Consider the following 26894-nt stretch of genomic DNA (forward strand, 5'->3'; position numbering starts at 1 on the left):
ACGGGCCGCGCATGCCAAAAATACAACTAACCTCCGATCTTCGCGGCATCACTGTGTGTCTCCACACATTTTGTGAAGACACTTCTATTAGCTGAATTCTATAAATTGTGAAACTACTTGATGTTAAATTTAGCTCGTAATTTGGACATATCATGGTTGATATTGTATTCTTGAATGTCGTAACTCTTAACGGTGAATATTGATGTTTTGTATAATGGTCAATGCTGTGTTCGTACAGTGGGTAATGGTCAAAAATCTGAACGTAATGCTCAATTGTGGCACATCATAGTCCGGAATATATGCTCACTTATCACAATGTCTCCATGAGAAGTGATAAGTAGATTGCCTGTACTAAATTATAAGCTGTGAAGTTAAAACTTCTCGTTGTAACAGTAACCTGCTACAGAATAGTAGTGGAGCCTAAGCCATTACAGAGGGGGGAGACGGAAGGGATTCACTGAGTGGAGTATCGTGCAAGCAAAATACTGTATAATGATTCTATAGCATAACATCGTTACAAAGATTTTTTTAGTTACTGTCGCTTCTCAAGAAGAAGGTTACCAGTGGCAGCCTTGACATGGCCACTGTCGCTAGTGTACACAGTGTTACCGGCGAGGATGGTTTCCATGACCTTACCAGTGATCTGTCGCTGGTGGTAGGGCGACAGCTTGTTCTTCCAGTGCATCTTGGTCTGGTCAAGGGTCCACACAGCAGCTGGGTCGAAGATGCAGAAGTCAGCGTCCTTGCCAGCCTCAATGGAGCCCTTTCGGTGGTCGAGACCAACCTGTGCTGCAGTGTTCTTGCCCATCCATCGCGCAATGTCGCTCAATGTGATCTGTGGGTACTTCTTCTGGGCCTCAGTCCAGATTATCGGCAGACCAAGACCAACGGAAGCAATGCCACCCCAGGCAGACATGAAATCACCAACCTCAAGCTGCTTGAGGTGTGGAGTGCATGGAGAGTGGTCGGAGACGACTGTCTGGATATCGCCCTTGAGAAGAGCATCCCACAGCTCGGCCCGATTGGCATCGTTTCGAATTGGCGGGCAACACTTGTAGGCGGTGTTTTTGTCTGGGATCTCCTCGGCGGCGAAGGTCAGATAGTGGAAGCAGGTCTCAGCAGTGAGCTTAATGCCTTCCTTTCGAGCCTGTCGCACCAGTGGCAGGGCCCGGGCAGAGGCCAGATGCACAATGTGGAGCGCCAGATTTGGAGCCTTTGGCGCAGAGTCGAGAATGGACTGGATGGCATCAACCTCGTACGAATCTGGTCGCGACTCAAGGAAGGTCTGGTACGCTTCTGGCTTCTTGGAGTCGTCGCAAGCGTGCTCTTCCTGCGGAGCTTGCTCGGCGTGGAACATCATGACCGTGGGCTGGCCCTCGAGGGTTTTCATAGCAAGTTCCATGTCCTGCTTGGACACAGCTGGGAACTCTTCGACGCCGGACTCGATCATAAAGCACTTGAAGCCGCGGACGCCAGCATTGACAAGTGGAACAAGCTCCTTCTCGTTGCCTGGAATGACACCGCCCCAGAAGCCAACGTCGACCCAGCACTGGCCCTTGGCGGCATTGATCTTTGTATTGAAGTTCTCGACGGTGGTGGTCGGTGGGATGGCATTGAGCGGCATGTCAATGACGGTGGTGACACCACCAGCAGCAGCAGCCTTTGTGCCGGTCTCGAAGCCTTCCCACTCGGTTCGGCCTGGCTCATTGAGGTGCACGTGGGCATCGACGAGACCTGGCATGACGGCGAGATCGCCCATATCTCGGGTCTTGGTGACGCCGTGAGCCTTGAGCTTGGCCTCTCGCTCGGAGAGGTCAGTAACGACCTCAACGATCTTGCCCGTCTCCGTGGAGTAGATGACCACGGCCGGGACAAGCTTTTCGCCAATGAGCACCTTGGAAGAGGTAATAGCCTGGGACATTTTCACTATTCTACGGTCGCTTCGAAGAGAAGTGTGGTATACTTCTTTTTTCTCAGGCGCGGAATATACAGATCTTTTATAACTGTATCTCCCTACCGGGGTCGCTTATGTACGTTAGCGACTCTCTAATGCGGAGTTCCACACTGTCGCTCATGTCCGATACTCAGGTCTATTATGGTGCGGCTTGAACACAAGCAAAGTTCCACCGGCATCACCCGAAGGAACTGAGCCATTATCATCGCCGTGCCAGATACCTACTTACTTTGAAGAGCTCTGCATATTCTCTGCGTCCTCGAAAACGGCATTTGTATGAGGCGAATGTTTCCAATGAAGAACTTGACATCTAAAACGCCGTTAGCGCTACTGAGTGGCCTACCTCGCTCTATCGACCGAGTGAAATTGTAAGGTGCATTACACTCGTGGACCCGTGCAGCTTAGCTATGGTATATACATAGATGTGTTCCTTACTCGTGGGGTATTGGAAAGCGCTACAGTAGTAAGTTCCCCACCCCCATCTTACTGTAGCACACGTAACTGGACCGAGTTATATACAGAGTCGGATAAAATAACAATAACCCATTACGTACGGAAATTAGTTCCTTAAATTTTGTACACTTGGGGATATAAGTCATTCTGCACTGTATTGTTATCATATCGAAGGATATCAATGTTGCAGCATGGGTGAATAATTGGTGGATAATTTAATCATGACATGAACCTGTTCCTGAGACATCGGTGCATATGGCTGCGATATTTGCGAAGGTTCCAATTACTGTACACTGTATGAATACTGAATCTACCAGGTAGTATTTCTATATAAATCTCTAATGGTATCTTTAGTTTAATTTATACTACCAGATATATGTCTTAAAATCTGCCAGTATATATATTTTATTGTAAAATGGGTTGAACATTTTATAAATGCTATCGGGTTGATCAACAATTATTGAAAAATCAAGACGTTTTGGATAATAGTAAAACTGGCACTGAATCCTCAGATTCAATTCAATTGTAATATAATAATTTAGGTAAGCCGATAAAATTTATGATAACATCAGACGTTGAAATTAAAGTATAAACTAAGTTACAGTACCGGTATCATGCTATGAATCGGGAGAAGGCCTTTTATCTGTAAATTAAAATGCACCTGGCATTGAAAAGATACCGGTACAAGTGGCCGTTGATTAAATTATGGTACATATTTATGGATATAGGTGACAGGTTAGACGCATTTTCAAGATTAAATGGCCCATATTTGCAATTGAATTGCAGGCACGAAACTAAGTAAGGGTACTTACACTACCGGTACATACCAAATTTAACCACATTGTCCTATCGGTACTCGTAGAAATAAATATAAAGTGCATAAGTTATTACAATTAAAATAAATTACACAGATACATCACTATCATCGTAAGAATCGTAAGTCGTAACATAATCATCATCATTAGCAGGGAACACAGACAAGTCAAAATCTTCCAAGTCCAGTTCCCGCTCGGTAAGCTTTGAAAAGTCAACCTCCGCACCCGCATAGTACTCTTCACCCACAATATCCTTCCAAATTTGGCGGAAGTACCTTGACAGCGTTTGCAGGCCCCGGAGAAAGCCCATATCCGCCGTCTGGGGGTGCTTAGGCGGCGCTTTGGTTTCCGGAGGCAGCTTATCTTCTGCGGTGATACATTGCGCAAAATCAATCAGCCTGAACTTGATGTCCACCTTTGCGGCTTCTTTATCGCCACCGCCATCGTACATCAACAGCAAACTAGAGCCATATAGCCTGTAGCCGGTAAGCTGCTTCACAATAGACTCAAGCTCGCTGAGCCGGTCAAGGATCGCTGGGATATGCCGTAGCACTGAACCAATCGACTTGCCATTATAGAGGAACTTGCGAAGGCATGCTTTAAACTGCGAGCCAGCCTTAACGCCTCTGCCAAAGTACTTGTCCTGGTAGAAGTACTTCTGCTTCTCCACGTCCCAAGCCTGCATCCCGCAGATACGCACGCCAAGCTTTCGAGACGTCGTCTGGCGGCATTTCTTCGCCTGGGAGCGCTGCTTCTTTTCGGTGGCATCAACGCCATACTGCCGCGTACCCATCTTCAGGTCCATAACACACGGTCGCCTCATGCCTCTTGTAAGATCCTCAAGGAGAATAAACCGTTCCGTGGTGACATATACCCGCCTTTTCTTAAGACCGGAGGCCAGGCTCGTAGAGGAACTCGCCGACACAAGTCTTGCAGAAGGATTCTCCGGAGTAGCACTCGACGACAACGGCATTCGCTTTTCGTCCTCTTCGTCTTCCATATGGAACACGCTCTCGTCGGCGCTCTCTTTGCCCTCATCGTAACCAATAACGTCGTAGTCCTCTTCCTCGCCAACGTGTTCATCATCGCCGTCATGCGAAAAGTCGTCCACAACAATAGGAGAGCCGCCCCTCTCGTTTCGCGGTTCAAGGATCAGCGAGCTCTTCTCGCAAACAACAGGCACATCAATTCCACCATCAGACCGCAAGCCATTGCTCGCTGGACTACTCGTTCCAGTATGCTGTCGGCCAAGTGACCCCCCGTAGTCTTCGAGGGTCGCACTTCGACTGTGGTGCAGCTCGTTAAGATCGCGGCTGGAGCTTGGCCTCGCCAGTCCGCTAAAGCTCTTTCGGTGGGACACAGGCTCAACGGGTCGCGGCGAAGCGGAAACCGAATGACGGTGCCGAAGCTCGCTCCCCGAAGAAGGGAAGTTGAATGCAGAGGCTGGTCGCATAGTGGGTGACCGCGGAGCAAATACTTCCTGCAACACAAGGTCGCGGAGCTTTCTGTTGACAGTTGTAGCACCCCATCCGCTGCGAGGACTGTTTGATGATGCCAAGCAACTGACGTTGCGTGGGCTGTTCCCAGAGCTTCCGTTAGGAGGCGTCACACCAATGTAATCACTGCGCTCCTCAATAGAATCCGGCGACGGAGCAGAGGAGGAGTACTTCTTGAGCAACGAATCGGGGATTATATGAATGTTGTCATCGAGAACAACCTCATTGACAACATCCTCACCAGGGTTTGCGTTATTATAGTTACTGTCGGCAGCTGCCGATACGCTGTCTGTGTACTCTGTATCCATATCGTCCTCTTCTTCCTCCATAATCGTGCGCCTCACGTTGAGCACGCCAATGTACTTGGGCATGAACTTGAGCAGGGCCTCGTGGTTCTGCTCCACCGTCTCGTACCATGCGTTCTCACGGTTGATGAGAGCCTTGCAAACAGCCCGACGCGAGAATCGAAAGATGGCAGTGTGCCCGCCGACCTTGTGTTGGAAGGGAGTCAGCTCAACGGATAGCGGAAACCTTTGCTGCAGATTCTCCTCGTCGTCTTCGTCGAAGGAAGAACCAGGACGGAATAGCGGTGGAGATGAAGGAGCCTTATCCTCGGCAACATGTGGTGGAAGGGGAGGGATTGCAATCTTCTGAGGCTTCGCGACGACCGCAGCCTCTGGCTTACCTGTCACCTTGTCCCTCCTGATGACGAGGGCAGCCGGAGGCTGCTCATCAGACGGAGGCTCCTCCCTTAAATCATGCTGATCGACGTGATGCTTAGGGGTATGGGGAAAGTACGTAGCCGAAGAGACGTGGTCTACCTTTGGCTTGAAAGACTTTTTTGGGGAACGATGATGATGCAATCTACTTTTACCAGGAGACTTATTACCAGTCTCAGGGTGAACGTTCTCATCGTCTTGGCGCGATCTGGGCCGTACCAGCTTCTTGTTGTCCACTAGCTGAGGTGCGGGAGGCGCCGGCGACGGCGGCAGCAGCAAGTCCGGAGTTGTAGATTTTGACTTCTTTTTCAACGTAGGCCGTTTCCTTTCCGCGGCAGACTGCCTTCTGCCAATGTCGCGGAGCAGGCCCTCGCTTTTATCAATCTCGTTCTCTTTAAACAGCCTCAAAGACCGCGACGCCTTTCGCGATCTCGGGTTGGGTCCGCCCTCTTCGTCCGACTTCTCAAGCGACGAGTCCGAAGCGGCTGGCGACCGCTGGGTCTTCTTTGACGGCCTCGGCCGGTTGTTCTTTCTATGCATCATGGTCATCATGGAGTTTTTGGCAGGGAGCGACATTGACAGCTCATCGCCATGATCCTCATAGAGGTCGTCCAGCGGCATGCCTGATCGACGACGGAAGCCCACGGGCGGGATGTACTGGGGCACCTTAGCTACCTTGGTGGAGTCTGGCAACGAGAAGGCAGCAAACGAGCTTGAACTTGTGGTATCACCGGTACGCCGGGGCAGAACATCGACGGGCTTTGCTAGGCTCGGGTGTACGACGCTTTGGTTCAGTTCGGTACCCATGACAGCATGAGAGACGAATGCACTGCGGATCAAAGTTTGGAACTCTGAAAAAATATAACCAACCTGCACTTATTCTCGATTCAAATGCAGACCGAAATACAAAATATACACCCTCGGCCAAAAAATGCAGTACTCGTAGTCTCGACCGCTTTTTTATCTTCTTTTTATATATGTAAAAAAATAGCAGTGACAGGATACAAGTACACACAGATAGGAGCGGTGATACTAACAGATAAGACGAGCCAAATCTATGGACACACACAAACGGCAATATAATGAAATGGAAAATATTACTTTTCACACACGACAAAACTAGTTTTTATATTCTATTTGGGAAGATCTTCTTGGTCTTCTCATTCTTTTTCCAACAGGAATGGTGCCGCAGAAATACTTTCCAAACGAAACCACGCACAATCTCAAATGATAGAATAGGAGAACAAGATTACAGGGGGGGTGTGGAAGGCAAAATATAGCGGGCGGGCGGCTGGGCGCGCAATCATCCGCTGCAGGGAGGGGGGAGCTACGGGTGTGGGTGCGGCGCGGCTGACTGAGATGAAACACTCCCGATCACGATGGACCTATGGCGCGGAGCGATTTAGTACACGGGAGCAAGTTTGTGGGTACAGAGAAGGAGGTATTTCCAAGTCTAGGGTTGGGCGTATCCTGAGCCCAGGGGGAGTAAATGAAGTTCTCTTGGCCATTCAATGAGGTGGTGTGGGTGCGGTGATGGGCTACGGCTGAGCGGTAGGCGATTTCCCGCTTCGGATGCGTGCAAGGTGCATATGGGGCAAGCGGTGGACGCTCAATGGCTCCAGCGTTGGGTGCTGCCCGACGTCAAAAACGTGTCAATTGGGTACATTGCCCCGGGGTGCTGCGGCAGATGTGCCAGCTCTTGTTTTGGTGGGGGAAGTACGTGGACGGTATCATATGTAATGTACCTACGTTTCTCGACCATTCCAGATGCATTTGCTGTAGTACACATGTACTGTAATTGCAACTAATTGGCTACGTTAGGTTGAATTGTGGGGAATAGGGTCCCAACATCTTGCCCCAGCAATGCCTAAGCCCCGACCATGTGGGCCGTTGGAGCTCGATCGTTTAAGTTCATCATCATCAGCGGACCTAAACCTTGGGGCGGAGGTCATCGTCGATCTTATTCCCCACCTCCCTCCGCCGCAGGCCCCGCTCGGGATATCCCAATCATAGGCCGTAATCACGTGATTCCTTCCGTAATAGGAAGGTTAGCGTCACGCACCAGGGAATACGATCGTGAGTGGGGCGCGCACGACGAACTTGAACTCCGCGATGCCCCAATACTGCACGCCCTCCCATTTGGAGTTGCCGGCCCGGAATGTCCCAATTCAGTAGTCGTTGGGAGCATAGAGTGAGACCCTCTCTCTGCCCGCTTCAAGGAGGGCCCCATTCGCTATAGCGGTCGTGCGGCTCCGTGAGTGTGTACCACTGCGCACGCCTAGCACCAACACGACAGAAAAGTGAAAAAAACTCAAAACCTGACCTTTCAACCACAGTCGTCACATATAATCATCAACAATGGAAAACGATAAGGGTGTCCTCGTATGTCGAAATTAACAAAATGTTGGACGAATTTTTGCTAACCACTGATTAAAGGTCGAACTTTACGTTCCAAGAAAGTGCTCTGCCACTAACCGAATCATCAAGGCCCAGGACCACGCCTCTGTCCAGATCAACATCGCCAACGTCGATGCTGAGGGCCGAGCCATCCCAGGCGACAACACCACTTACGCTCTCTCTGGCTACGTCCGAGGCCGAGGTGAGGCTGACGACTCCATCAACCGACTTGCCCAGCAGGACGGTCTCCTCAAGAACGTCTGGAGCTACTCCCGATAAACAAAATGTTACGTTGATCTAATATAAAAACACGTTCATGACTCAATTCTTTGGCTTGTTTTTCTGTTTTGTTATGCTACGCAAGTCGACAAATCTGAGAAAGTCTTCTCGGAAGAAAAAAACAAACAAGCTGAACGATAACACCGTCCAGAAAAGAACCATGCTTTCTAACTTATCTATGGTTTGCAGAGCTGTAGAACCCATTCCAGTTAAGTCCTAGAAGCAAGGTTCGTCGTAGAGAGTTGTGCTGACTCTGATCTGACAGCTCAGTCACTATAGATCGCACAGCCGGTGTGACATCCTGGTTTGTCAGAACCAATTGTAGTACTTCGTCAACCGTAGTCGATATCTTATCGTTCAGAAGAAAACTGTCCTCGGCAATGTGTCGTATGACACTCAAGTGAGCGTCGATGACCTGCTGCAATGTGACAGAATCTGGCGCGCTTTTGAGAGTGTCCATAACCGTAGACAGCTCTTTCCAATGATAAGTTATCACTGTTTCCGATATGTAGTGACTCCACGTCCACACAAAGTGCCTTGCATAGTGGTTTGAAGCAGTGCCTTTGAGGTGGTGCCTGACTCTGAGCAATCGTAGCAACTGGGTGAACATGGCATCGTAGAGGCGAATAACTGCTGGAGTCAAAATGAGGTTAAGTGGTGGAGGAATATTATAGCATAGCTGAAGCGCGTCAGTACCATTGAGATCAGGGATAGAGCTTTGACACCCGGTGCGGATGCCAAAGTTGAGGTATCCGCCGCCAGAGACATGCTTGCTAATATGCAACGAGAGAATAGCCTGCTCAGTGACCTCCGAGAGCGTCTGGTTTATTTCTGTAGAGAGCGGCGGCCACCGACCGTGGTCACGTCCCAGCATGTCGATTCCTTGGCCGCCAAACAGAGAGTGCTCGATCCCTACCGCGAGCACACCAGAGCCTAATAAATATATCTGCCGTAGCAAAGTTGTATGCCCGACAATGTTGAGATTGTTGTTAGAGTTGAAGATATTCAGTACGAGGCGGTTTGCCAGTTCATGCTGAATGGTAATAATTGAATGAAACGACTCGTGGAATACAACCTCCATGGGTATTTGGTGATGATGATGATGATGATGATGATGATGATGATGTGTGCCTGAAACCTGAGTTCCATTGAGAATAGCAAGACAGATCTGGTCAAGATCGTCCTCGATATCCTCAACTCTCTCAGGCAGCACATCCATCGCCATTAACAGGGTATGAAAGTTATCCGTGATCGATGATGGTTTAGTCATGTCTATGTCGCTGGTTTCAGGAACCGACGAATGCGCCCTTTCTTGCTGGAATTGCTCGATGCGCTTATCGAGCTCTGCTATGCTTGCAACATCGAAGCACCACGCCAGATGAAATTGCCTCTGTGCATTTAGAGCTGTGTTGGTTTCGTAATCGCCGTATCTCGAAAGAACCAAAAACGAATTAAGCGTTTGCAGCACCTTGACTGCAAGCGACCAATCTAAGAACCGCGGAATTCTCGACTGATCCAAAGTTACGATAAGGTCGTTGCCATCAATGGGCTGAACAATGACATCTGGCTGGGAGGATATGTAGTCCACTTCGCGCCAGAACACCTGGCGGTTGCCGAGTCCTACCATGTCCTGAAAACTCAATAGCCACGGCTCACTTGCTCTTTGTAGTAGCATTCGCGTCAGCGAAAAGAGGTGCTGGTCGGAGTTTTCGTACTCAATAGCACGCTCAAACAGGGTGTCAAGCAATTTCTTGGCGGTAGGTAATCTGTTTAAGGAGAGTGGCTTTGACACGTCGCCGCATCCCAGCAGCCCGGTAAGAAGGGCAATTACACGGGCTGGGCGATTGGTCAGCTCCAGCAATGCAAGCAGGGGAGTATTCAGTCCAATGCCGCTCATTTGCCGCTCAATGCGGTTGACAATCAAGTCTATGCAGTCTGCGAAAGCCATAAGGACGGGACTTTGGTCTCTTTCGGAGGACTCTCTGATTTTGGCGATGGTGTATCGCAGACGCTTCAACCTACTCCCGCATTTGGAAAGCACCTGGATGGCGCTCTCAGTTATGTGCGAAGAGCACCCGGGGGTACGAATTTTTTCATGAATAGGCACAAACGCCAGCCGTTTATCAGAGAAGTAGAACAAAAGCGATTGTCTGCCGAGGGCTAGGTTGTAGAGACAGAATATGAGCTTATCTGTGGGGATATTAATGGCTTCTGGCGGCTCCAGATCTTCGAGAAAAGTGTCAACGATTTCAATTGGTCGCTCTGAAAGGTATGGGGTTAGCGACTTGGCGGTAGTATCGGATAAGCTGTAGAATCCGTCCCACGATTTGATCCTCCAGTCGAATGGGAGCAGGCATTCCGGGTCGCAGAAGTCGTCGTCAGCATCTTCCTCTTCTTCTGGGCTGTTTTCACTAGAGTACTCTTCGAATAGCGCTGTGTAGCTGGGTTGTCTTTTCAGTCGGCTATTAGTGTGGTTCGTGACGCGGAAAGGGTCAGCGATGATAGCTTCCAACGCGTTTTCGTCGGCGTCTTCGACGGGAAATCCGTCCTCCAGCGCTATGGGCCTAAACAGGAGGCTTTCTTCGCCATGATTTATATGCCTAAACTGTTCTTTCGGAACGTCAAACGCATTTTGCATGCTTGAGCTGCTAATTTTTGCTATCGTTGAGACCGATCCGGGATGTGGATACTCTTGTATTATGATGAGGTTTGGTCGCGCGCCCAATGTTAAAGCGGTATGCGGCTTGCAATCCCTAACGCTTTTTTACCCCTGAGTTCGCTAAATCCTAAACAATGGTGAAAAATTATGATTGCTTAGAAGAGTTGTAAGGCCATCGATTGATTAAAAACAACCAATTAAAACTAACTATTATAGTGCCTACATACGCAAGTCGAGATCAAAGATCCCTGGAATTTATCTGGTTCCTGAGAAGGGCTGGGCCACGGCTCCAATGGACCTTAGCAAGCCTATATTCACTGTCAACGACATCAGCCCGTCGAGCGTATGGCAGGGGGTCATATTTGTGCGCTCACAAAGGTCGCCGTTCTTTGGCGGCGTTTTCCGGTTCGAGGTGAGGTTCGCAAAGTACTCGTGGATCCAACAGTGGCTGATAGGCTGCGACGAGGAGGGCTTCTCTCCACCCCAGAAACTCCAGCGCCAGCACCTACAGAACCCATTGAGCGGTGATAGATACCCGCTCATTGTTCTCACGTCCGAGTGCCATTCCCCACACTTGGCCAGACTGGCCCAATACTGCCTGACGGGGGTGCGCCAGTCAGAGACGCCGTACGCCGTAACGGGTGCGCCGTTCAGCAGGGTGCTCTACGTCCTAGAACGGCTGCTGCAGTGGTTTGATCTCGAACACTACGCGGATCTTGCCCATGCAGACGTTCAGATCTCCAAGTCAGCGTCGGTGCTCTACGCGGGTACTGCTGATAGTACGAATAGTAGTAGGGGTAGCACCAGGCTCATCAGTTTCACGAATGAACCAGTTGCCAACCGCGTCGTGGAGATATTACGCAACAAGTCTCAGTGAGTCCCCCCCCCCCTTCTGCCTACAGCATCATTGATACACCGCTTTACACTACGCATTATATTGTATCTACTGCGGTAGTGCTACCCCGAGCTGTGCATTGCCGACGCATACATCCACGTGAGTTCCACGGACTGCGAACTGCGAACTGCCAACTACAAGCATAATTTAACTACCAACCAACAAAAATGACGGACTACCAGCTACTTTTACTACTTTATTGAAGGTACTACGCTACAGTAGCTGTGTAGTCATCGGACCGCGACGTCAAAGGGGGTGGAGTTTCACTTTTGTTGGGCGGTGTCTGTTGCGAGTGGGAAAATAAACGGCCTGCGGGCATGAAACAGTGTCGTATCGTGGGTCTATCTCTCATGCCGTTTCTCATAATCAGAAACGGCGCCCAAGTCGTTCCTTACAGAACAGGAAAGGAAGCGGTGACATCTATTAATACTAGTCCCATGCGGCTGTGGGAAATGAAACGACAACTGTCAAGCATATGAAGCCACTTAAAAAAAAATGAAAGCGGCTCGTTGCGCCGATTGCTTTGATTTGCCGATGTAAACCGTCCAATAGGATGGAGACGGCCCATGGGTCGGCACGTCGCGACGTGTGTTGGCATGCCTTGGAGAGGAGGCTTAGCATCTTCTACTTAATGCAAGTAAGAGACACTCCCGTTCCTCTCTCCCCGGAACTGGCTGTACCCACGCACCACCTAGCGCACAGCAACGGCAGAAGCCACGCATTCCGCCAAATTACACAGCATACAGCGGTGTATCGTCATTACTAAGGCATCCACATAGTCCTGTTACCATCTGGCAGGTCCCACAGTCCATCGTCTGCGATAAAACCACCCCCCCGCTTCCCCCCATCTCCCAACGTTTTACCCACAGCAACCAGCAGAGTAGGCTTGTTCTAGCCCTCATCACCTAACAACAACCAACCCAACCTACTTGTCCCCCTCTCCCCCCCCTTCTTGCTTTATACTCCGTCTGTCGACTGTTGGTTGTGGCCGATTGTTTGAAGCACAGGCTACGTTTATTTTTGGTGTTGCGATATTTTGGAATTCCTGGCCGCGGCTACCGTGACGTTTTTTCCCGGTCTGTTACGTATTCAAGGTCCTGGCATTAGTCCGACTATTTCCAGGTTTCTTTGGTCTTACTGGTCTACAGCCAGAGTGTTTGCATTTCTACAATCCTGAGTGTTTGAAGGTGGTTCCATGGGCTCTTCAGCGACTAACCGCAGTACTCCCTCGCTGCTCTCGGCGATGACGGATACGGAGGAGTCGGCAAAGCGATTCTTTCTGAGTAGAAGCCGCCAGCGAGCCATGACGGCCCCGTCGAAACGCGATGAAGAATCGAGCGGCTGCGATTCGCCCCGCGAGGGCTCCAGTGAGCCCGAGGACAGCTCCGGCTTTGACAGCCCGCCGACAAACTCCTCCGCGACCCACCTGCCGGCAAAAAAGGCTGCCAACTCTACGACGACTACCCCGGGAACAGGCGAGCCGCATTCGAATTTCCCACAGAAGCTCAAGAACCTGTTCAAGTTCAACCTCAACTCCTCGGGCACCCCCATCCACCACTCCTCCGGGTCGCAGGCCCACACGCCAACCGAAGAAGACGTGGTGGCTTTCCCGTCTGTCGAGGAACCGTCGCGGTCCCACTCTCCCCCGACGGCGGCCTCCACTTCGCCCAAAGTAGCAAACGACGATCCTCAACCCCAGCCCCAATCTTCACGGAAGTTGGCGCGGCTCTTGCGGCTGAGGTCGCCATCGAGCCCAGCGGCCGTGGTGCTCGACGAACAGACTCCTCCGCCGATGCCAGGTGCTAAAACGACGGGCTCCTCGAGCCCCGCCCTGCGCGATAGCAGCAGCGGCGTCCAGCAGGCGAACCCATACTTTGCCTACCAGGGCCTCCCGCCCCACGATTCACAGACAGCAGACGACGGAGAGGCCATGGCTCCTATTGTAGTAGACAAGCCATGCGATGAGGCTGGGGAGGATGTAGCGGAAGATAACGATGACTCGTCTTCTTCGTCTTCGTCCTCGTCGTCGGATGGAGAGGCCTGCGAAAAGGATGCCAAAGCAGCCGCTACTACTACTCTCCACCCGCCCAATCGGGGCATCCTGTCGCGTAACCTGCGAAGAGTCGCGTCAGCTCCTAATGGCATCAAGCAGATGCTCTCCAAGGGCGAGAGCCACGATGCTATTCGAGAGCAGGCCATCTCTGAAAAGAACTCGACCGAGCAGTCGAGAACTGACGACGATAACAACAACAACAGCAGCAGCAGTACCAAACCTGCTGGCAATGTGGACATTTCCAAGAACATTGGCACGCTCGACCGCCTTACAGTGCCCGGGTCAGGAACCAGCACGCCGCAGAAATCTGGCAACCGGTCGCGGGCCGGCTCCAAGAGCTACAATCGAACCTACTCGTCGAGCGCTACAAAGATCCGAGACGCAGAGGTCAACTCGTCTTCCTTCCGCAAGATCAAGCTGCTCGGCAAGGGCGACGTTGGGTCTGTCTACCTCGTCCGCGAGAAGAAGACGAACCACCTGTACGCCATGAAAGTGCTCAACAAGAAGGAGATGATCTCGCGAAACAAGATCAAGCGGGCGCTCGCCGAACAGGAGATTCTGGCGACCTCGAACCACCCATTTATTGTAACATTATACCACTCCTTCCAGTCGGAGGACAACCTGTACCTCTGTATGGAGTATTGCATGGGCGGAGAGTTCTTCAGGGCTCTCCAGACGCTCGAAGGCAAGTGTCTGCGCGAGCAGGACGCACGGTTCTACGCTGCAGAGGTTACTGCGGCGCTCGAATACCTGCATCTCATGGGCTACATTTACCGAGACCTCAAGCCAGAGAACATTCTGCTGCATCAGTCGGGCCACATCATGCTGTCGGACTTTGACCTCAGCAAGCAGAGCGGTTCGGAGGGCGCCCCGACCATCATCAATGGCGGGCGATCAGGCACTTCGGTGGGCAGCATGCCGGCCATCGACACTAAGGCGTGCATCGCCGACTTCAGAACCAACTCGTTTGTGGGCACCGAGGAGTACATTGCGCCAGAAGTCATCAAGGGCAATGGACACACCAGCGCCGTCGACTGGTGGACCCTGGGAATTTTGATTTACGAAATGCTCTACGGCACCACGCCGTTCAAGGGCAAGAACCGAAACTCGACCTTTGCCAATATTCTCAAAAACGACGTCCACTTCCTGGAAGGTGCCAACTACCAGCCGCTTTCGTCGCCGTGCAAGAGCCTTATCCGCAAGCTGCTGATCAAGGACGAGAACAAGCGGCTCGGGTGCCGCGCTGGAGCTTCCGACATCAAGGCGCACCCCTTCTTCAAGACGACGCAGTGGGCGCTGCTACGGAACCAGACGCCGCCTATCGTGCCCAAGTACGGCAAGCCCGACCCATCATTGTGCTCGGACAAGCCGGTAGACAGTCTTGTCGGCGAGTCTATCGAGTTTGTTGAAAAGAAGCCCCGAGGCAAGGGCGCCGCTGCCAACGACGGCATCGAATGCACTGCAGAAGATCCGTTCCAGAACTTCAATTCCATTACTCTGCACCATGCGTGGCTGGAGGAGGAGCAGGATGATGACTCGGAGGAGGAAATTGCCGATGACTATGTCATGCTGGGGTACAATGTATCGTCCAAGCGGGCTCCTGCGCCTAAGAGCATAAAGGCGGGCTCCAGCCACACGACGCACAAGCCGTTTGCAATGAAGAGCGCCTATGCGCGTTGATCCTGCTCGCATATTTATATGACAATTAATTTATTCCGACTAACAGCGATATATATTATTGTATAGATGATTTATGAATGACGTACATCCACCGTAAGTCGCCCCAAATATGTGTCAACCAAATATCGGCGGTATCCTTAATCGCTGTATCACTTTGGCCTAACCGTTCAATTCTACTCGACAGCTGGACCAATACAGTAGTAAGTCTTAAATATGCACACAGAATAGTACCTTTAACACTTTACAAATAGGCGTACTAACGAATCTCATCTCGTTTCTCCGAGACTAATTCGTAATACGGTAGCGGCTGTAACCGCAATCTAATCTTATCAATGTATCTGCAGTTTTTAATACGCCGAAAGGAATCCGGTTAACACGTTAGCTCTGAAAATATTTTTTAGTAATGGTAATAACCGCAATATACAGTACCTCTATATAATAATAATCTGGATTAAAGTCCGTTGCCAGTACTCTATATATAATACTTTATCGCTGGACCTATAACTAACAGTTAGTCTAATATATAAAAAAATTACCCCGAAAGGGATCCGAATATCGCGAGCCTCCATGATTACTCTATTACCAACTAAATTGCGATTAGTCTTTCAAAAAAAAAAAAGCTTCAAACTCTAACACACCTGGCCAGTGAGTCCGTTTGACCAGGTGTAGCTGCCCAGTATAACCACCACGAGAGAGAACCCCACGAAAACGCTGGTTACGGCATACAGATATGCGTATCGGACCTGCCTGAGATTAACAATTTCAGCAATGAACGTCGAGATAGTGGAGAAGCAGCCACAGAACCCGTCTGCCAAGGCCCAAACGACCTGGCACTGGGTCACGGCGCTGAGAATGGGCATGCTCGACGAGTCGGCGTCCTTAATTCCTCGGCGAAGGAGCATGAAAACGGCCACAAGAATGGTCGCCAAAATGTTGGCAAAGAACGTGCCAACGAAAAAGTTCTTATAGAGCTTGTTGAGACTCCTTGCAAGCCAGAATCGAGCGTACACACCAAAGGGAGAAAAGACACACGTCAGACACCAATATCTGAATGATGGCTTCACAATAGCCAGCACAAGAGTAGTAATCCATCCTGAAACGCCCAAGAATGCCATGGTCCACTCTATGAACCGTTCGTGACGCTCCAGCTCCCAGGCAATCTCGGACCTTTCTAGTGCTCGACTAATGTGTCGACCCGACAAGAATCCTGCCACAGAGAGGGAGAGAGTTACAATGCAGTAATTGAGCCACACCATTACGCCGTAACCAGGGTTGGGGAAGTTGCCTGTAGTGGTAAAAGTATTGGCTGAGAGCTCAAACAGCTCGAGCATGAACGTAGAAAACGACGTCAAGCTCCCGCAGAAGCCTGTAGCCAAGGCTGTATATATGGGAATTTCGCCAAAAGAGCTGTATTGCCTCCCATAGAGGTTGTTGATGATCAACGAATCGAACATCGGTTTGCTGTTGAACAGCATGCCGAGTATAAAGCACCCTGCGAAGTTGGACCAGATGACCGTCCCACTGAATGGCTCCCCCTCGAAAGTAGTCAATCGAGTCAATCCCGCTCGGGCCAGGGAACCAACTATTCCCGTGAACGCCATACCGGCATGTCCAAGGATTAAAATCTTGAGCTCAGATTCTGCCATGACACCGAAGGGCTGAACGGTTTTTGTTAAAAAGTACCGTGCAACTTAAACTGTCCTGTGATATGGTCGCAGAGTAGGATTTCAAAATCCTCTAATTTGCGCAGTCACTCTATAGCTACAGTAGCCACAAGTGTGGTTTGGTCTCATCCTTCTTTTTTTTATTCCGGTTTCGTCCCGTTTGAATAATTACTCACGAGTGATCAGCGCCCCTCCACCTTTTTGGGTGTCGGTGACCGAAAGCCGTTTGCCATGAAGATCGCCGTACTACGTAACCTCCTCGCACTGTTTGCCATGAAGAGCGCCGCATTGACTTTCCTCGCATATGACAATTAATTTATTCTGACTAGCAGTGATGTAAGTCGCCCAAATATGTTTGCAATATAGATGTAGGAAGTTCATGTATATCATGACTTTACCAATGCACTGGTAGTCTTTGCAATCCGAAGGGCATACGATTTGTTTATCGTGAGTCGTCATGGATAGTCTACTGTATCAATTAAAGCATTAAAGACACTCTATATATCAATTAAACCGCGAATCTACGTAGATAAGGAACCCTTGCCGCACCTAAATAGCAAGAGGCGATATTAGCCCTTCATCTTCGTATAGACTTTCCGTTTCCCATTTCGTCTTGACTCGACACTTAGTTCCCTTGAGAGTATAACCAATTAAATCACGAATATTCTATCTTACCAAGTAAAACGCGAGCCTCCATGGATACTCTATTAACAAAAATGCAAGTCTCCATGGATATCCTATACCAATTAAAATGGCGAGCCTCCATGGCTACTCATACCAATCAGATCACGAGTCTCCATGAACGAAATATATCGTGAGTCTCCATGGGTACTCTATACCACTTAAATTGCGAGTCTCTCTGTTTCCAATTAAATTGCTGATGTTGTTCCAAAAGATGCCAACAGTTCGAAGCTTAACACACCTGGACAGTGAGTCCCCTTGACCAGGTGTAGCTGCCCAGTATAACCACCACGATAGAGAACCCCACGAAAACGCTGGTTACGGCATACAGATATGCGTATCGGACCTGCCTGAGATTAACAATTTCAGCAATGAATGTCGAGATAGTGGAGAGAGAGCCACAGAACCCGTCCGCCAGGGCCCAAACGACATGACACTGGGACTGGGTGCTGAGAATAGGCATGATGGTCGAGGAGTCGACGTTCTTAATCCCCCGGCGAAGGAGCATGAAGATGGCGACAAGAATGGTCGCCAAAATGTTGGCAAAGAACGTGCCAATGAAGAAGTTCTTATAGAGCTTGTTGAGACTCCTTGCAAGCCAGAAGCGAGCGTACACACCAAAGGGAGCCATGGCGGACGTCACGCACCAATATCTGAATGACGGCTTCACAATAGCCAGCACAGCCGTGGTAATCCATCCTGCAACGCCCAGGAACGCCATAGTCCATTCTATGAACCGTTCGTGATGTTCTAGTTCCCAGGTCATCTCGGACCTTTCTAGGGCTCGACTGACGTGTCGACCCGACAAGAATCCTGCCACAGAGAGGGAGAAAGTTGCAATGCAGTAATTGAGCCACACCATTACACCGTACCCGGGGTCAGGCCAGCTGTTCGGTGGAGTAAGGATATTGGCTGAAAGCTCAAACAACTCGAGCATGAACGTAGAAAACGACGTAAGACTCCCGCAGAAGCCTGTAGCAAGGGCCGTGTAAATAGGAATATCGCCAAAAGCGCTGTATTGCCTGCCATAGAGGTTATTTATAATCAAAGAATCGAACATTGGTTTGCTGTTGAACAGCATGCCGAGTATAAAGCATCCCGCAAAGTTCGACCATATTACCAACCCACTGAATGGCTCCCCATCAAAAGTAGTCAGCCGAGTCAATCCCGCTCGGGCCAGGGAACCAACTATTCCCGTGAATGCCATGGCGGCGTGACCGAGGATTAGAATAGTGAGCTCAGACTCTGCCATGATGCCAACAGGCTGAACTTTTATTTCTACAGTCCCACGCTACTTTAAACTGTAAATTCTGGTGATATGTTCGCAGAGTAAGGGATTTAAATCCTCCAGCTTACAGCACTGTCACAAGCTTGGTTTGACCTTCTTTCCCTATTATGTTTATTCAGGTTTTACAATCCCTTAGACGAAGGATCAGCAGGCTTTATCGCTTTTGGGTGTCGGTGACGAAGGTAACTCATAACTGCGACCGGTTCCACTGATTACTCATTTTCACTCATCGGTAACGTGCTATTCTTCCAGACATCCGAAACGGTCCCATCTGTCGTTGCTTTGGGATCAGCCGTATTCTTGTCGATTCGAATCGATTCACAGAGGCCGGCTGCTCTACTATTGTATTACGTTATGCATGTGTAAGGTACACCTTGTATGCGAAGTATAGCTACACTGTATAGCCCGGTAAGGTGACCTATAGAGACGGCCCGGGGGACTCCGACGCCGCATCCTAAGCCGCATCAGGTAGCAAAGCCACTGCAACTGACCGGAAGGAGGTTATGGTCCGAGGAATATGAAAGAAAGCAATCATTGAAAGATACGGCTTCGACACTACCGGTTGAATAGCGTTAGGATTCCCCTACGTAACAAGCAACTTTCGGCTGTTCACTTACTCCAGCCCCTAGCTGGATCCGGGTAGTCAACTCCGCGTGGGAAATAGCATGATGAAATATACCCGCCCGAGGAGTTCCCCGCCTATAATCGAGTCATTTCTTCGGCCGGTTTATAAGAGCTAGAACCGCTATTTTCGCCTAAAACAGGCCATTTATTTACCACTACTGGGATTTTTCATCAGCCTTGCGTAGCTTTACCTTCTATCTATATATATCGAACCAGATACGACAAGTCCAGGACATGAAAATAGACCAAATGCCAACTATGAATTACGATGGGTTTTTGAAGAAGGACGACCTGATTTGTAAGTTTCGCTATACGAGGGAGTGGAACCCGCTAACCGAGCAGTAGTCGCACCTCCCACGGAGCAGTACACCAAAGGCCATCTAGAGAAAGAGACCCTCGAGGCTCTTCCCGAGAACCAGTTTAACAAGTGGTTCAAGGAGGCCAAGGCGTCCAAGGTTCCGCTACCCGAATCGGTGACTCTGGCTACTGCCGAGCTGCCCTCGGGGCGGGTTTCTTCTCGAATTGTACTCATGAAGGAACTTGACAGACACGGCAACATGATTATTTACTCCAATTGGGGCACGTCGAAGAAGTCCAAGGACATCAAGTCCAACCCGCATGCATCTCTGACCTTCTTTTGGAAGGAAATGGAGCGACAGGTCCGAGTAGAAGGGACGACTGAGTTCATCTCCAACGAGGAATCGCAGATTTACTTTGACACCCGGCCGCGGGACTCGAAGATCGGCGCCTGGGCCTCGCCCCAGTCCTCAATTGTCAAAAACAGACACGAGCTGGATGCTAAGGTTACCGTAGAGGAGCAGAGGTTTGACGAGGTCGAACAGATTCCTTGCCCGCCCTACTGGGGCGGCATGAAGATTATTCCATACGAGTGGGAGTTCTTCCAGGGTCGAAAGGGCCGTCTACATGACCGTCTGATTTATTCTAAGAAGGGAGAGGACCAATGGGAAGTCCATAGACTGGCTCCTTGATCGACCAAAACTTTGATATAGACTTGTATAATAATAATGATTAACGTGCATGGTTCAATGATTTTACCGGGTACTATAACTAATATTCCGTTAAAGGATTATTCATGAATGCATTCCTCATTTTTAGTCGAATTATCGTTTAAGTAAATGTCTAGAACACCGATTGTCAAAGACGCTGTAGCTGGTTCACAAGCAAGACTGTGGTTTCGTACAACAGACGATCGTTCCACTATAACAGCCAGATAATTTGCGTAGTTAGTGATAACTAATCTTAAAGAAGAATTAATCTAAATTTTCAAAAAAGGATGGATAATAAGTTTCTTGAAAAAGGGTACGTAGTACACGGGCTTGACCACTGACACCGACAGCATAAGGAAATAACACTGGCGTACTACTGGTTTTGTGCAATTCAATAAGCAATCGATTAACTGATTAATAAATAAAAATATTAAGATACTCTATAAATAAATAAGTTAGAACTAGGTCAGATTCTCTAATAATTCCTTAGCATGAGGAAGAACTATCCGCATCATTGGCGACGACGCAAGATTATCAATACTAGCCGACAGCGTCTTTCTAAGCCGGAAAATTTCATCGTCAGTGAACTTTCTGTGCGCATCTTCGCTGCTAATAGCCATTAGACGCGCAAGTACAAGAATTCCATAAATATGCACAGTCTGCACGTTGGAGTGGAGGTCCGGATTATAGGGTTCGAAAGAAAGCGCCAGCTGTTTAAAGCCAATTACGACCTCCTCCTTCAGTATTAGCTCACAAATGTGCTTGCTATCAGTGAGGTTGTAAAGAAGGCCCGCCGAATATGCCCGAGTATCGTCATCATCGGAAGTTGCTGTTTTCGAATGAGATGGCCGCAACCCCATACGGACGAGCGATAACGCAAGCGGTCCATAAAACGCCGAGTAATGGAACACCCCAGCACTACCAAAGCGCGTTGTGAGCACGACAAAACATCTCAGAATCGCATCGACTGTTGTTTTCGCCAGACCATCTCGATCTGATTCGAGGTAATAGATAGCTACTTTGGCCAGACACTCCAGAGGATTATCCTCCAATGTCTCAATGGCAGCGATGAGGTCTGGAACGTCAGTATGTTCTGCGATGCTGGTCAACTGCATGGTAGTCAGCCCTAACGTAACCAAATCTTTCGGTAGCTGCTGGTTCCGCCTTTTCTTACCACTTACTAGTTCGCCATAGACAGCATCACTAACCTCTCTCGTACACCTTAGAAATTCAATAGCATGCTCATTCAAGACCCGCTGAGTAAGTATTTGTATATTCGCGCCCAGGTTTGCCAGGGAATTCAGTGTATTAAGCGCAATCCATGCCCTGGAAACATGAACTGTAGGATCTGCCTTAGTAGTCGCTTTGACCACTTCCATGAGAGCATCCAGGTCCCCATGGCTCACATTATTGGCCTTTGCAACTTCCTTGATAGAGTTTTTATCGGACATCATCTTGATTAAGAGAGGCAAAAACCATTCAAAGCGTGTCACAATAGTGAGTGCGAACCCCTCTCCGTCCTCAAACATGCAATTGGATAGCCAAATAAGCATGAAGGCGCAAAAATCGTCGTCCTCAGCAGTTACCTTCTCGTACAGCTCCATAGCAAAAGGCGACATTTTGAAGTTATCAGCAAATTCTTTATCAGAGCAAAATTTCTCGGCTAGTTCGACTAGCGTACCCTGCTTGCTTCCTTCATCAAAGTTCAACCCTTCCATAATATACTTGACGTCGGATACAAATTCGGCATTTACACCCTGGGCACGTAACTCGTGAACGTTCTTCACATTGAGGATATCATCTTGCGTGTCTCGAATTTCGGGCTCCTCAGGGGTTAAAGGCTCGTCCAAGTCGTCGTATTCTCTCTCGTTATCGCTCGATATGGCACGGCTCGCGACCCCGCCTCCGTAAGTTTTTTTAGTCAGTGACATCGTCTGCAACCGGCTATTCATAGCCTCTCGTGATGAGAAAGATGAAGTTGTACTTCGCGACAAGGCAATTGGCTTACTGCCATTCTCCGATTGATCTTGATGAGCGCTTTTCAAAGGTGAGTCCTCCACCAGAGGCTTGTTCTGCACTTGCCTGAACTTATCGAGGAGCTTGATTCTCTTTACGTTCCGGTGTGCATCGGCAATCACGTCGTCCAATTCATCCCAGACACTGGACTTTGAAAACTCTCTTTTAGGCGATGAAAACATCGCATCTGCTTGTGTGTCGCTATTCTCGCTTTCACTCACATTCCTTGTTGGCGAGGAATTCAGAGCGGGCCTCTCGATAGTCAACTGTTCTCGTGAGGGCCTTAGATTGGCTTTTGGAGTTGGTGTTTGGTTGTTCAGGCCCCTCTCCCTAACAGTACTTTTGCGTGGCGTGGCGGGTACCGGTTCATCTACCAGAGATGGTAATTGGGGCAGCTTCTCCTCTTGCTCGGGAGTCTTTGACGCTTGTTTACTCGGTTCCGTGTCGCTATTTTCGTCTTTTCCATCTGTAGAAGAGAGTTCCGAAGTGCTTCTCACGCTGGACCTAAGCGCGGGATCTGCCTTCCAGGACGCCTCCAAGTTCCAGATCCGCCTCAAGGAGTCAGGCCCTCCACGAGACTTCTTACCATAAGTCGACCGAGCTTTGGGATACATCTCTCATTGAAATTAACAGCCGAACTTTCCCTCATGTACAATACCTGCACAGTACGCGATCGTGGGGGATTTTTTTACTTTCCCAGTGCTTCAGCCGCACATGTCCCTTGGTGATCGGCGGTGACATTCCTTCACCATCTTTGGCTACCGAAATGACTGTATTTCAGTTGGTTTCAGTTGTGGAATTGTTGCATGGAGCGTAGATAAATTGTGGATATAGCGAGAAAATTTTTATGTTAAAAATGCGTTCCTTCTATTTTCTAGCGTCAAAGATGATTCTAATTTAGAGTATGGAGGATCTCCTGTATGCGGTCTGCGGACGGAGTTTCAGACATGCAAGATTTGATAAAGTTAGCATAGCGAACGCCATTTCGCAGCTCTGTGCGCTCCCTGACGAGATTTTCCTGTTCGTGGCTTTTGAGTTCGGCGTGCTTGATAACTTCACCAGGCAATCGCGCCAGCCGTGCGACATTAAGTCCGTACGATCGGTACGAGATGCCAGGTTTTAGATTGTAAGTGAAAATAACCTCGTCATGTTCTTCGTCATTGGTATCCCTGAGCTTCCTGACCTCATATCCCATATGGAAGTTGGACACAATTTTGGGGAAACTAGAGGCAAAATTGGTCAGCAATGGATAGTGTGTAATAAACAGAGTGAGACTTTTAAGTTCGGTAATAAAATGGCTGAGCACAGCATGTGCAATTGCCATACCGTCAATGGTACTAGTCCCTCGCCCAACCTCGTCGAGAACGACCAATGACTTATCCGTTGCAGCATCCATAATCGTCTTGCACTCCTGCAGCTCTATCATGAATGTCGACTGCCCGCGGAGAATGTTGTCCTGGGCGCCCATTCTCGTGTAGATTGCATCGAATAAGCCAATCTCCATCTCTTCTGCTGGGACATAGGAGCCAATCTGGGCCATGATGGTGATCAGAGCGACTTGGCGCACTAAAGAGCTCTTCCCGCCCATGTTTGGGCCCGTCAGGACTATGGCCCGGTTTTCATCGCGCGACAGGAAAGTATCGTTAGGGATATATGTACTGGTCTTGAGTACCTCAGCCATCGGATGGCGCCCCTGTTTAATGCGAATTTGAGCCCAGGAATCGATATACTTTGGCCGCACGTAGTGCCCGTGGATCGTCAGTGTCGCCAGAGCAAGTAACGTATCAAGATTGGCAAGAGCGGTCACCATGGCACGCAATTCGTTGTAGTGGATGGCCAGCTGGCCCATAAACCGCTTAATGGCAACCTTGCATGCATCGTTGAGCCGCTCCAATTGCTGCTGGTAAGTCCTCAACAGGGCCAAATTTGTGGGCGATCGAAGCTTCCACATATTCTTATTCTTGGCCACAATGACCCAGTCTTTCGGAACTTTTTTGGCATTCTTTGCGTCCACCCCTATGCAAAACTGCTCTTCGATGTGCCTGACATATTTCAGCGGAATTTTGAGCTCTTTCTGGGTCCCCTGGAGGTATCTCTCGAGCCCCTGTTGTGCTTCATAGACGGCCATTTGATACATGAGAATGTCCTCGTTCTCTTCCTCATCCATATCTTCGGCAAGCAGAAATTGATCAATTGCGTCCTTCTTCTCATCAGAGAAGTACAGATCCTTCCACCGCGGGTTGAGAAGCTTGTAGAAACTCTCCAGCATCTCCAAATGCTCGGCACAGGTATCGAAGATATCATTCAACAGTGCGCTCTTATACCGAGTACTACTATGCGAAGCGGCCACTCTTGCCACATTAGTCATCTTGGTAATGAAAAAGTACAACTGCGCACGAGAACATCGTCCATAGAAAACGTTGACCAGAGCCATTTCAAGATCCATGCAGCTGCGGAATTGTTGACTCACCGAGAGCAGCTTTTCGTTTGGCTCTGCTAGCTCTGTGACTGCTTCAACCCGCGCTTCAATCAGTGATTTTACCAGTAAGGGCTTTGCGACCCATTTTCTCAACATCCGTTGCCCAAACTTTGTCTTGGTGTTATCCAATATGCTGAATAGAGTCCCACGGTTCCTGCCGTCCGTGCTATTCTGGAATACCTCGAGACTTCGCAAAGTGTCTCCACTCAGGTACATTTCTGTAGACTGTGTAAACTGGGTGTAGCTGGTCGGGATAGCAAAAATGCTATCTAATTTGAACTCCTCCAGGTGCTTAATTGCTGCATGCAGGCACTTCTTGAGGGGATGCAAAAACTTAGAACTGTCATCTATGAACTGCGACAGCTCTGCCTTTTCCACATCACTTTGGAGTTTTTCTAAAGCATTCATAAAGTAGCCATCCAGGAATGTCTCGTCATATTCGCCCTCTACCGACAAATAGTTGACTTCTCCAGCTTTTGACGTGTTATTGACCAGCCGCTTAATCGATCCGCTTTTGTCTTCGTCATTTCCTATGATTGCCATCTCGCAGGGTCTGATGTGGGCCAGCCTTGTCTCCAACTCAGTCAGCATAGCACTGTCGCTAAATGAGTCGTAGATAATATCGCCAGTAGAGCACTGTACGGCCAGCACTCCGACATCCAGCTGTTGCTTGCGCTTTGATTCGTCGTAGGCAATGACCATTAGATAGTTTGAAGTGGAGGACGGCTCTAAGTCGTGGCCCCTCGACGTCGCATACACATCTGAGTATGTTGCCTTGGTGTAGAGCATCGTAAGCTCTCGCACCATTGGCTTGCTTCCGGTCTTCAGCACAGAAGACTCCATCTGCTCAACAATCCCCACCTTGTGGGACAGATCAACGAGCTTCTTGGTGTGCGCTTCGAGGCTCGTGGCCGGGAACGTCACGCTTGAGAAACTATCATACCCGTCGTCGTCGGGGTGCCCATCTTCAAAGTGCCTACGGCCGTCGGACAGGAAAAACCCTAGGGCTTTGGACACTTTGACAGCGTCTTCAGCATAGGCCTTGTATCGGTATCCTTCTTCAATAAGCAGCACTGTATCCGGGTATTTCGCCTTCAGCAGCTGAATCGACTTGGCCATGGGCTTCAGTTCGACGGCCCCTTGTTTCTTTTTCGAGCGGAACCTTACCTTCTCGATGGATCCGGGTTGTGCGAACTTCTCGTAAAACTGTCTGGATAAGTCTTCATCTTCGCGGTGATTCTTTTCTGCTGGAAGTGACTGGCCGTTGTATTTGAATGCTTGTAGGGAGCTCGGGCGGGCTGCTATCTTGGGCTTTTTATTCTTGGCATGAGGGAGCTTGCTGACCAGGGGCCTCTTCTGGCTGCCTGATGTGCCAAAGAACGAGTCCAGCGAACTCTGCGAAGCCTGTGGTTTCGTCATGACTCGTGGCGTGGGTTTGGTGATCCGATCAAGTCGCGTCACCAAAATCTTTCTAATTAGGCACGCGTTAATTACGCGTATGAAATATAGCTGCCGATGATGTAGGTACGGTACGATTTATACTCTATATAGGTTAAAACTACTAGAGATTAGAGGGGTAAAATATAACGTAAAATGTTATTTGAGAAAAACTGAGTGCCGTACAAGCAGACTAGGAACTTTGACTCGCACACCCACGGTAGTACGTACCGGTATGTCATACCATGTATTCTCAAACAGTTTACAGTGTGACCTATAAAAATGAGTAAAGTAGCCC

At 49.4% G+C, this 26894-nt stretch overlaps 11 protein-coding genes across 11 annotated transcripts; 4 read left to right on the forward strand and 7 right to left on the reverse strand.

Moving 5' to 3' along the window:
* Nucleotides 1-532: 532 nt before the first annotated feature.
* Nucleotides 533-1921, reverse strand: DAL1 (allantoinase; the record flags this gene model as incomplete). Its single annotated transcript, XM_076684110.1, has 1 exon — nt 533-1921. The coding sequence occupies one exon, from the start codon at nt 1919-1921 to the stop codon at nt 533-535; it is 1389 nt and encodes a 462-aa protein (XP_076541585.1).
* Nucleotides 1922-3310: 1389 nt separating this feature from the next.
* KCS1 (inositol polyphosphate kinase KCS1) lies at nt 3311-6244 on the reverse strand (the record flags this gene model as incomplete). The annotated part of the gene is made up of 1 exon (XM_076684111.1): nt 3311-6244. The coding sequence occupies one exon, from the start codon at nt 6242-6244 to the stop codon at nt 3311-3313; it is 2934 nt and encodes a 977-aa protein (XP_076541586.1).
* Nucleotides 6245-7795: 1551 nt separating this feature from the next.
* On the forward strand, nt 7796-8113 carry RPS21A (small ribosomal subunit protein eS21A; the record flags this gene model as incomplete). Its single annotated transcript, XM_076684112.1, has 2 exons — nt 7796-7819; nt 7874-8113. The coding sequence occupies 2 exons, from the start codon at nt 7796-7798 to the stop codon at nt 8111-8113; spliced, it is 264 nt and encodes an 87-aa protein (XP_076541587.1).
* A 172-nt stretch (nt 8114-8285) lies between these two features.
* TRVA0_013S00870 (uncharacterized protein) lies at nt 8286-10751 on the reverse strand (the record flags this gene model as incomplete). The annotated part of the gene is made up of 1 exon (XM_076684113.1): nt 8286-10751. The coding sequence occupies one exon, from the start codon at nt 10749-10751 to the stop codon at nt 8286-8288; it is 2466 nt and encodes an 821-aa protein (XP_076541588.1).
* A 155-nt stretch (nt 10752-10906) lies between these two features.
* Nucleotides 10907-11649, forward strand: TRVA0_013S00892 (uncharacterized protein; the record flags this gene model as incomplete). The annotated part of the gene is made up of 2 exons (XM_076684114.1): nt 10907-10938; nt 10989-11649. 2 exons carry the CDS (start codon nt 10907-10909, stop codon nt 11647-11649), a joined length of 693 nt encoding a protein of 230 aa, XP_076541589.1.
* A 1261-nt stretch (nt 11650-12910) lies between these two features.
* KIN82 (serine/threonine-protein kinase Kin82p) lies at nt 12911-15400 on the forward strand (the record flags this gene model as incomplete). The annotated part of the gene is made up of 1 exon (XM_076684115.1): nt 12911-15400. One exon carries the CDS (start codon nt 12911-12913, stop codon nt 15398-15400), a length of 2490 nt encoding a protein of 829 aa, XP_076541590.1.
* A 629-nt stretch (nt 15401-16029) lies between these two features.
* FEX1 (FluC/FEX family fluoride channel) lies at nt 16030-17046 on the reverse strand (the record flags this gene model as incomplete). Its single annotated transcript, XM_076684116.1, has 1 exon — nt 16030-17046. The coding sequence occupies one exon, from the start codon at nt 17044-17046 to the stop codon at nt 16030-16032; it is 1017 nt and encodes a 338-aa protein (XP_076541591.1).
* A 931-nt stretch (nt 17047-17977) lies between these two features.
* FEX2 (FluC/FEX family fluoride channel) lies at nt 17978-18997 on the reverse strand (the record flags this gene model as incomplete). Its single annotated transcript, XM_076684117.1, has 1 exon — nt 17978-18997. The coding sequence occupies one exon, from the start codon at nt 18995-18997 to the stop codon at nt 17978-17980; it is 1020 nt and encodes a 339-aa protein (XP_076541592.1).
* An 894-nt stretch (nt 18998-19891) lies between these two features.
* Nucleotides 19892-20646, forward strand: PDX3 (pyridoxamine-phosphate oxidase PDX3; the record flags this gene model as incomplete). The annotated part of the gene is made up of 2 exons (XM_076684118.1): nt 19892-19955; nt 20003-20646. 2 exons carry the CDS (start codon nt 19892-19894, stop codon nt 20644-20646), a joined length of 708 nt encoding a protein of 235 aa, XP_076541593.1.
* Nucleotides 20647-21125: 479 nt separating this feature from the next.
* Nucleotides 21126-23294, reverse strand: TRVA0_013S01002 (uncharacterized protein; the record flags this gene model as incomplete). The annotated part of the gene is made up of 1 exon (XM_076684119.1): nt 21126-23294. One exon carries the CDS (start codon nt 23292-23294, stop codon nt 21126-21128), a length of 2169 nt encoding a protein of 722 aa, XP_076541594.1.
* A 278-nt stretch (nt 23295-23572) lies between these two features.
* On the reverse strand, nt 23573-26578 carry MSH3 (DNA mismatch repair protein Msh3p; the record flags this gene model as incomplete). Its single annotated transcript, XM_076684120.1, has 1 exon — nt 23573-26578. One exon carries the CDS (start codon nt 26576-26578, stop codon nt 23573-23575), a length of 3006 nt encoding a protein of 1001 aa, XP_076541595.1.
* Between the last annotated feature and the right edge of the window lie 316 nt (nt 26579-26894).

The sequence above is a fragment of the Trichomonascus vanleenenianus genome, assembly GCF_965637985.1.
Source record: "Trichomonascus vanleenenianus strain CLIB 3782 genome assembly, contig: TRVA0_013S, whole genome shotgun sequence".
NCBI classification, from domain to species: Eukaryota; Fungi; Ascomycota; class Dipodascomycetes; order Dipodascales; family Trichomonascaceae; genus Blastobotrys; species Blastobotrys vanleenenianus.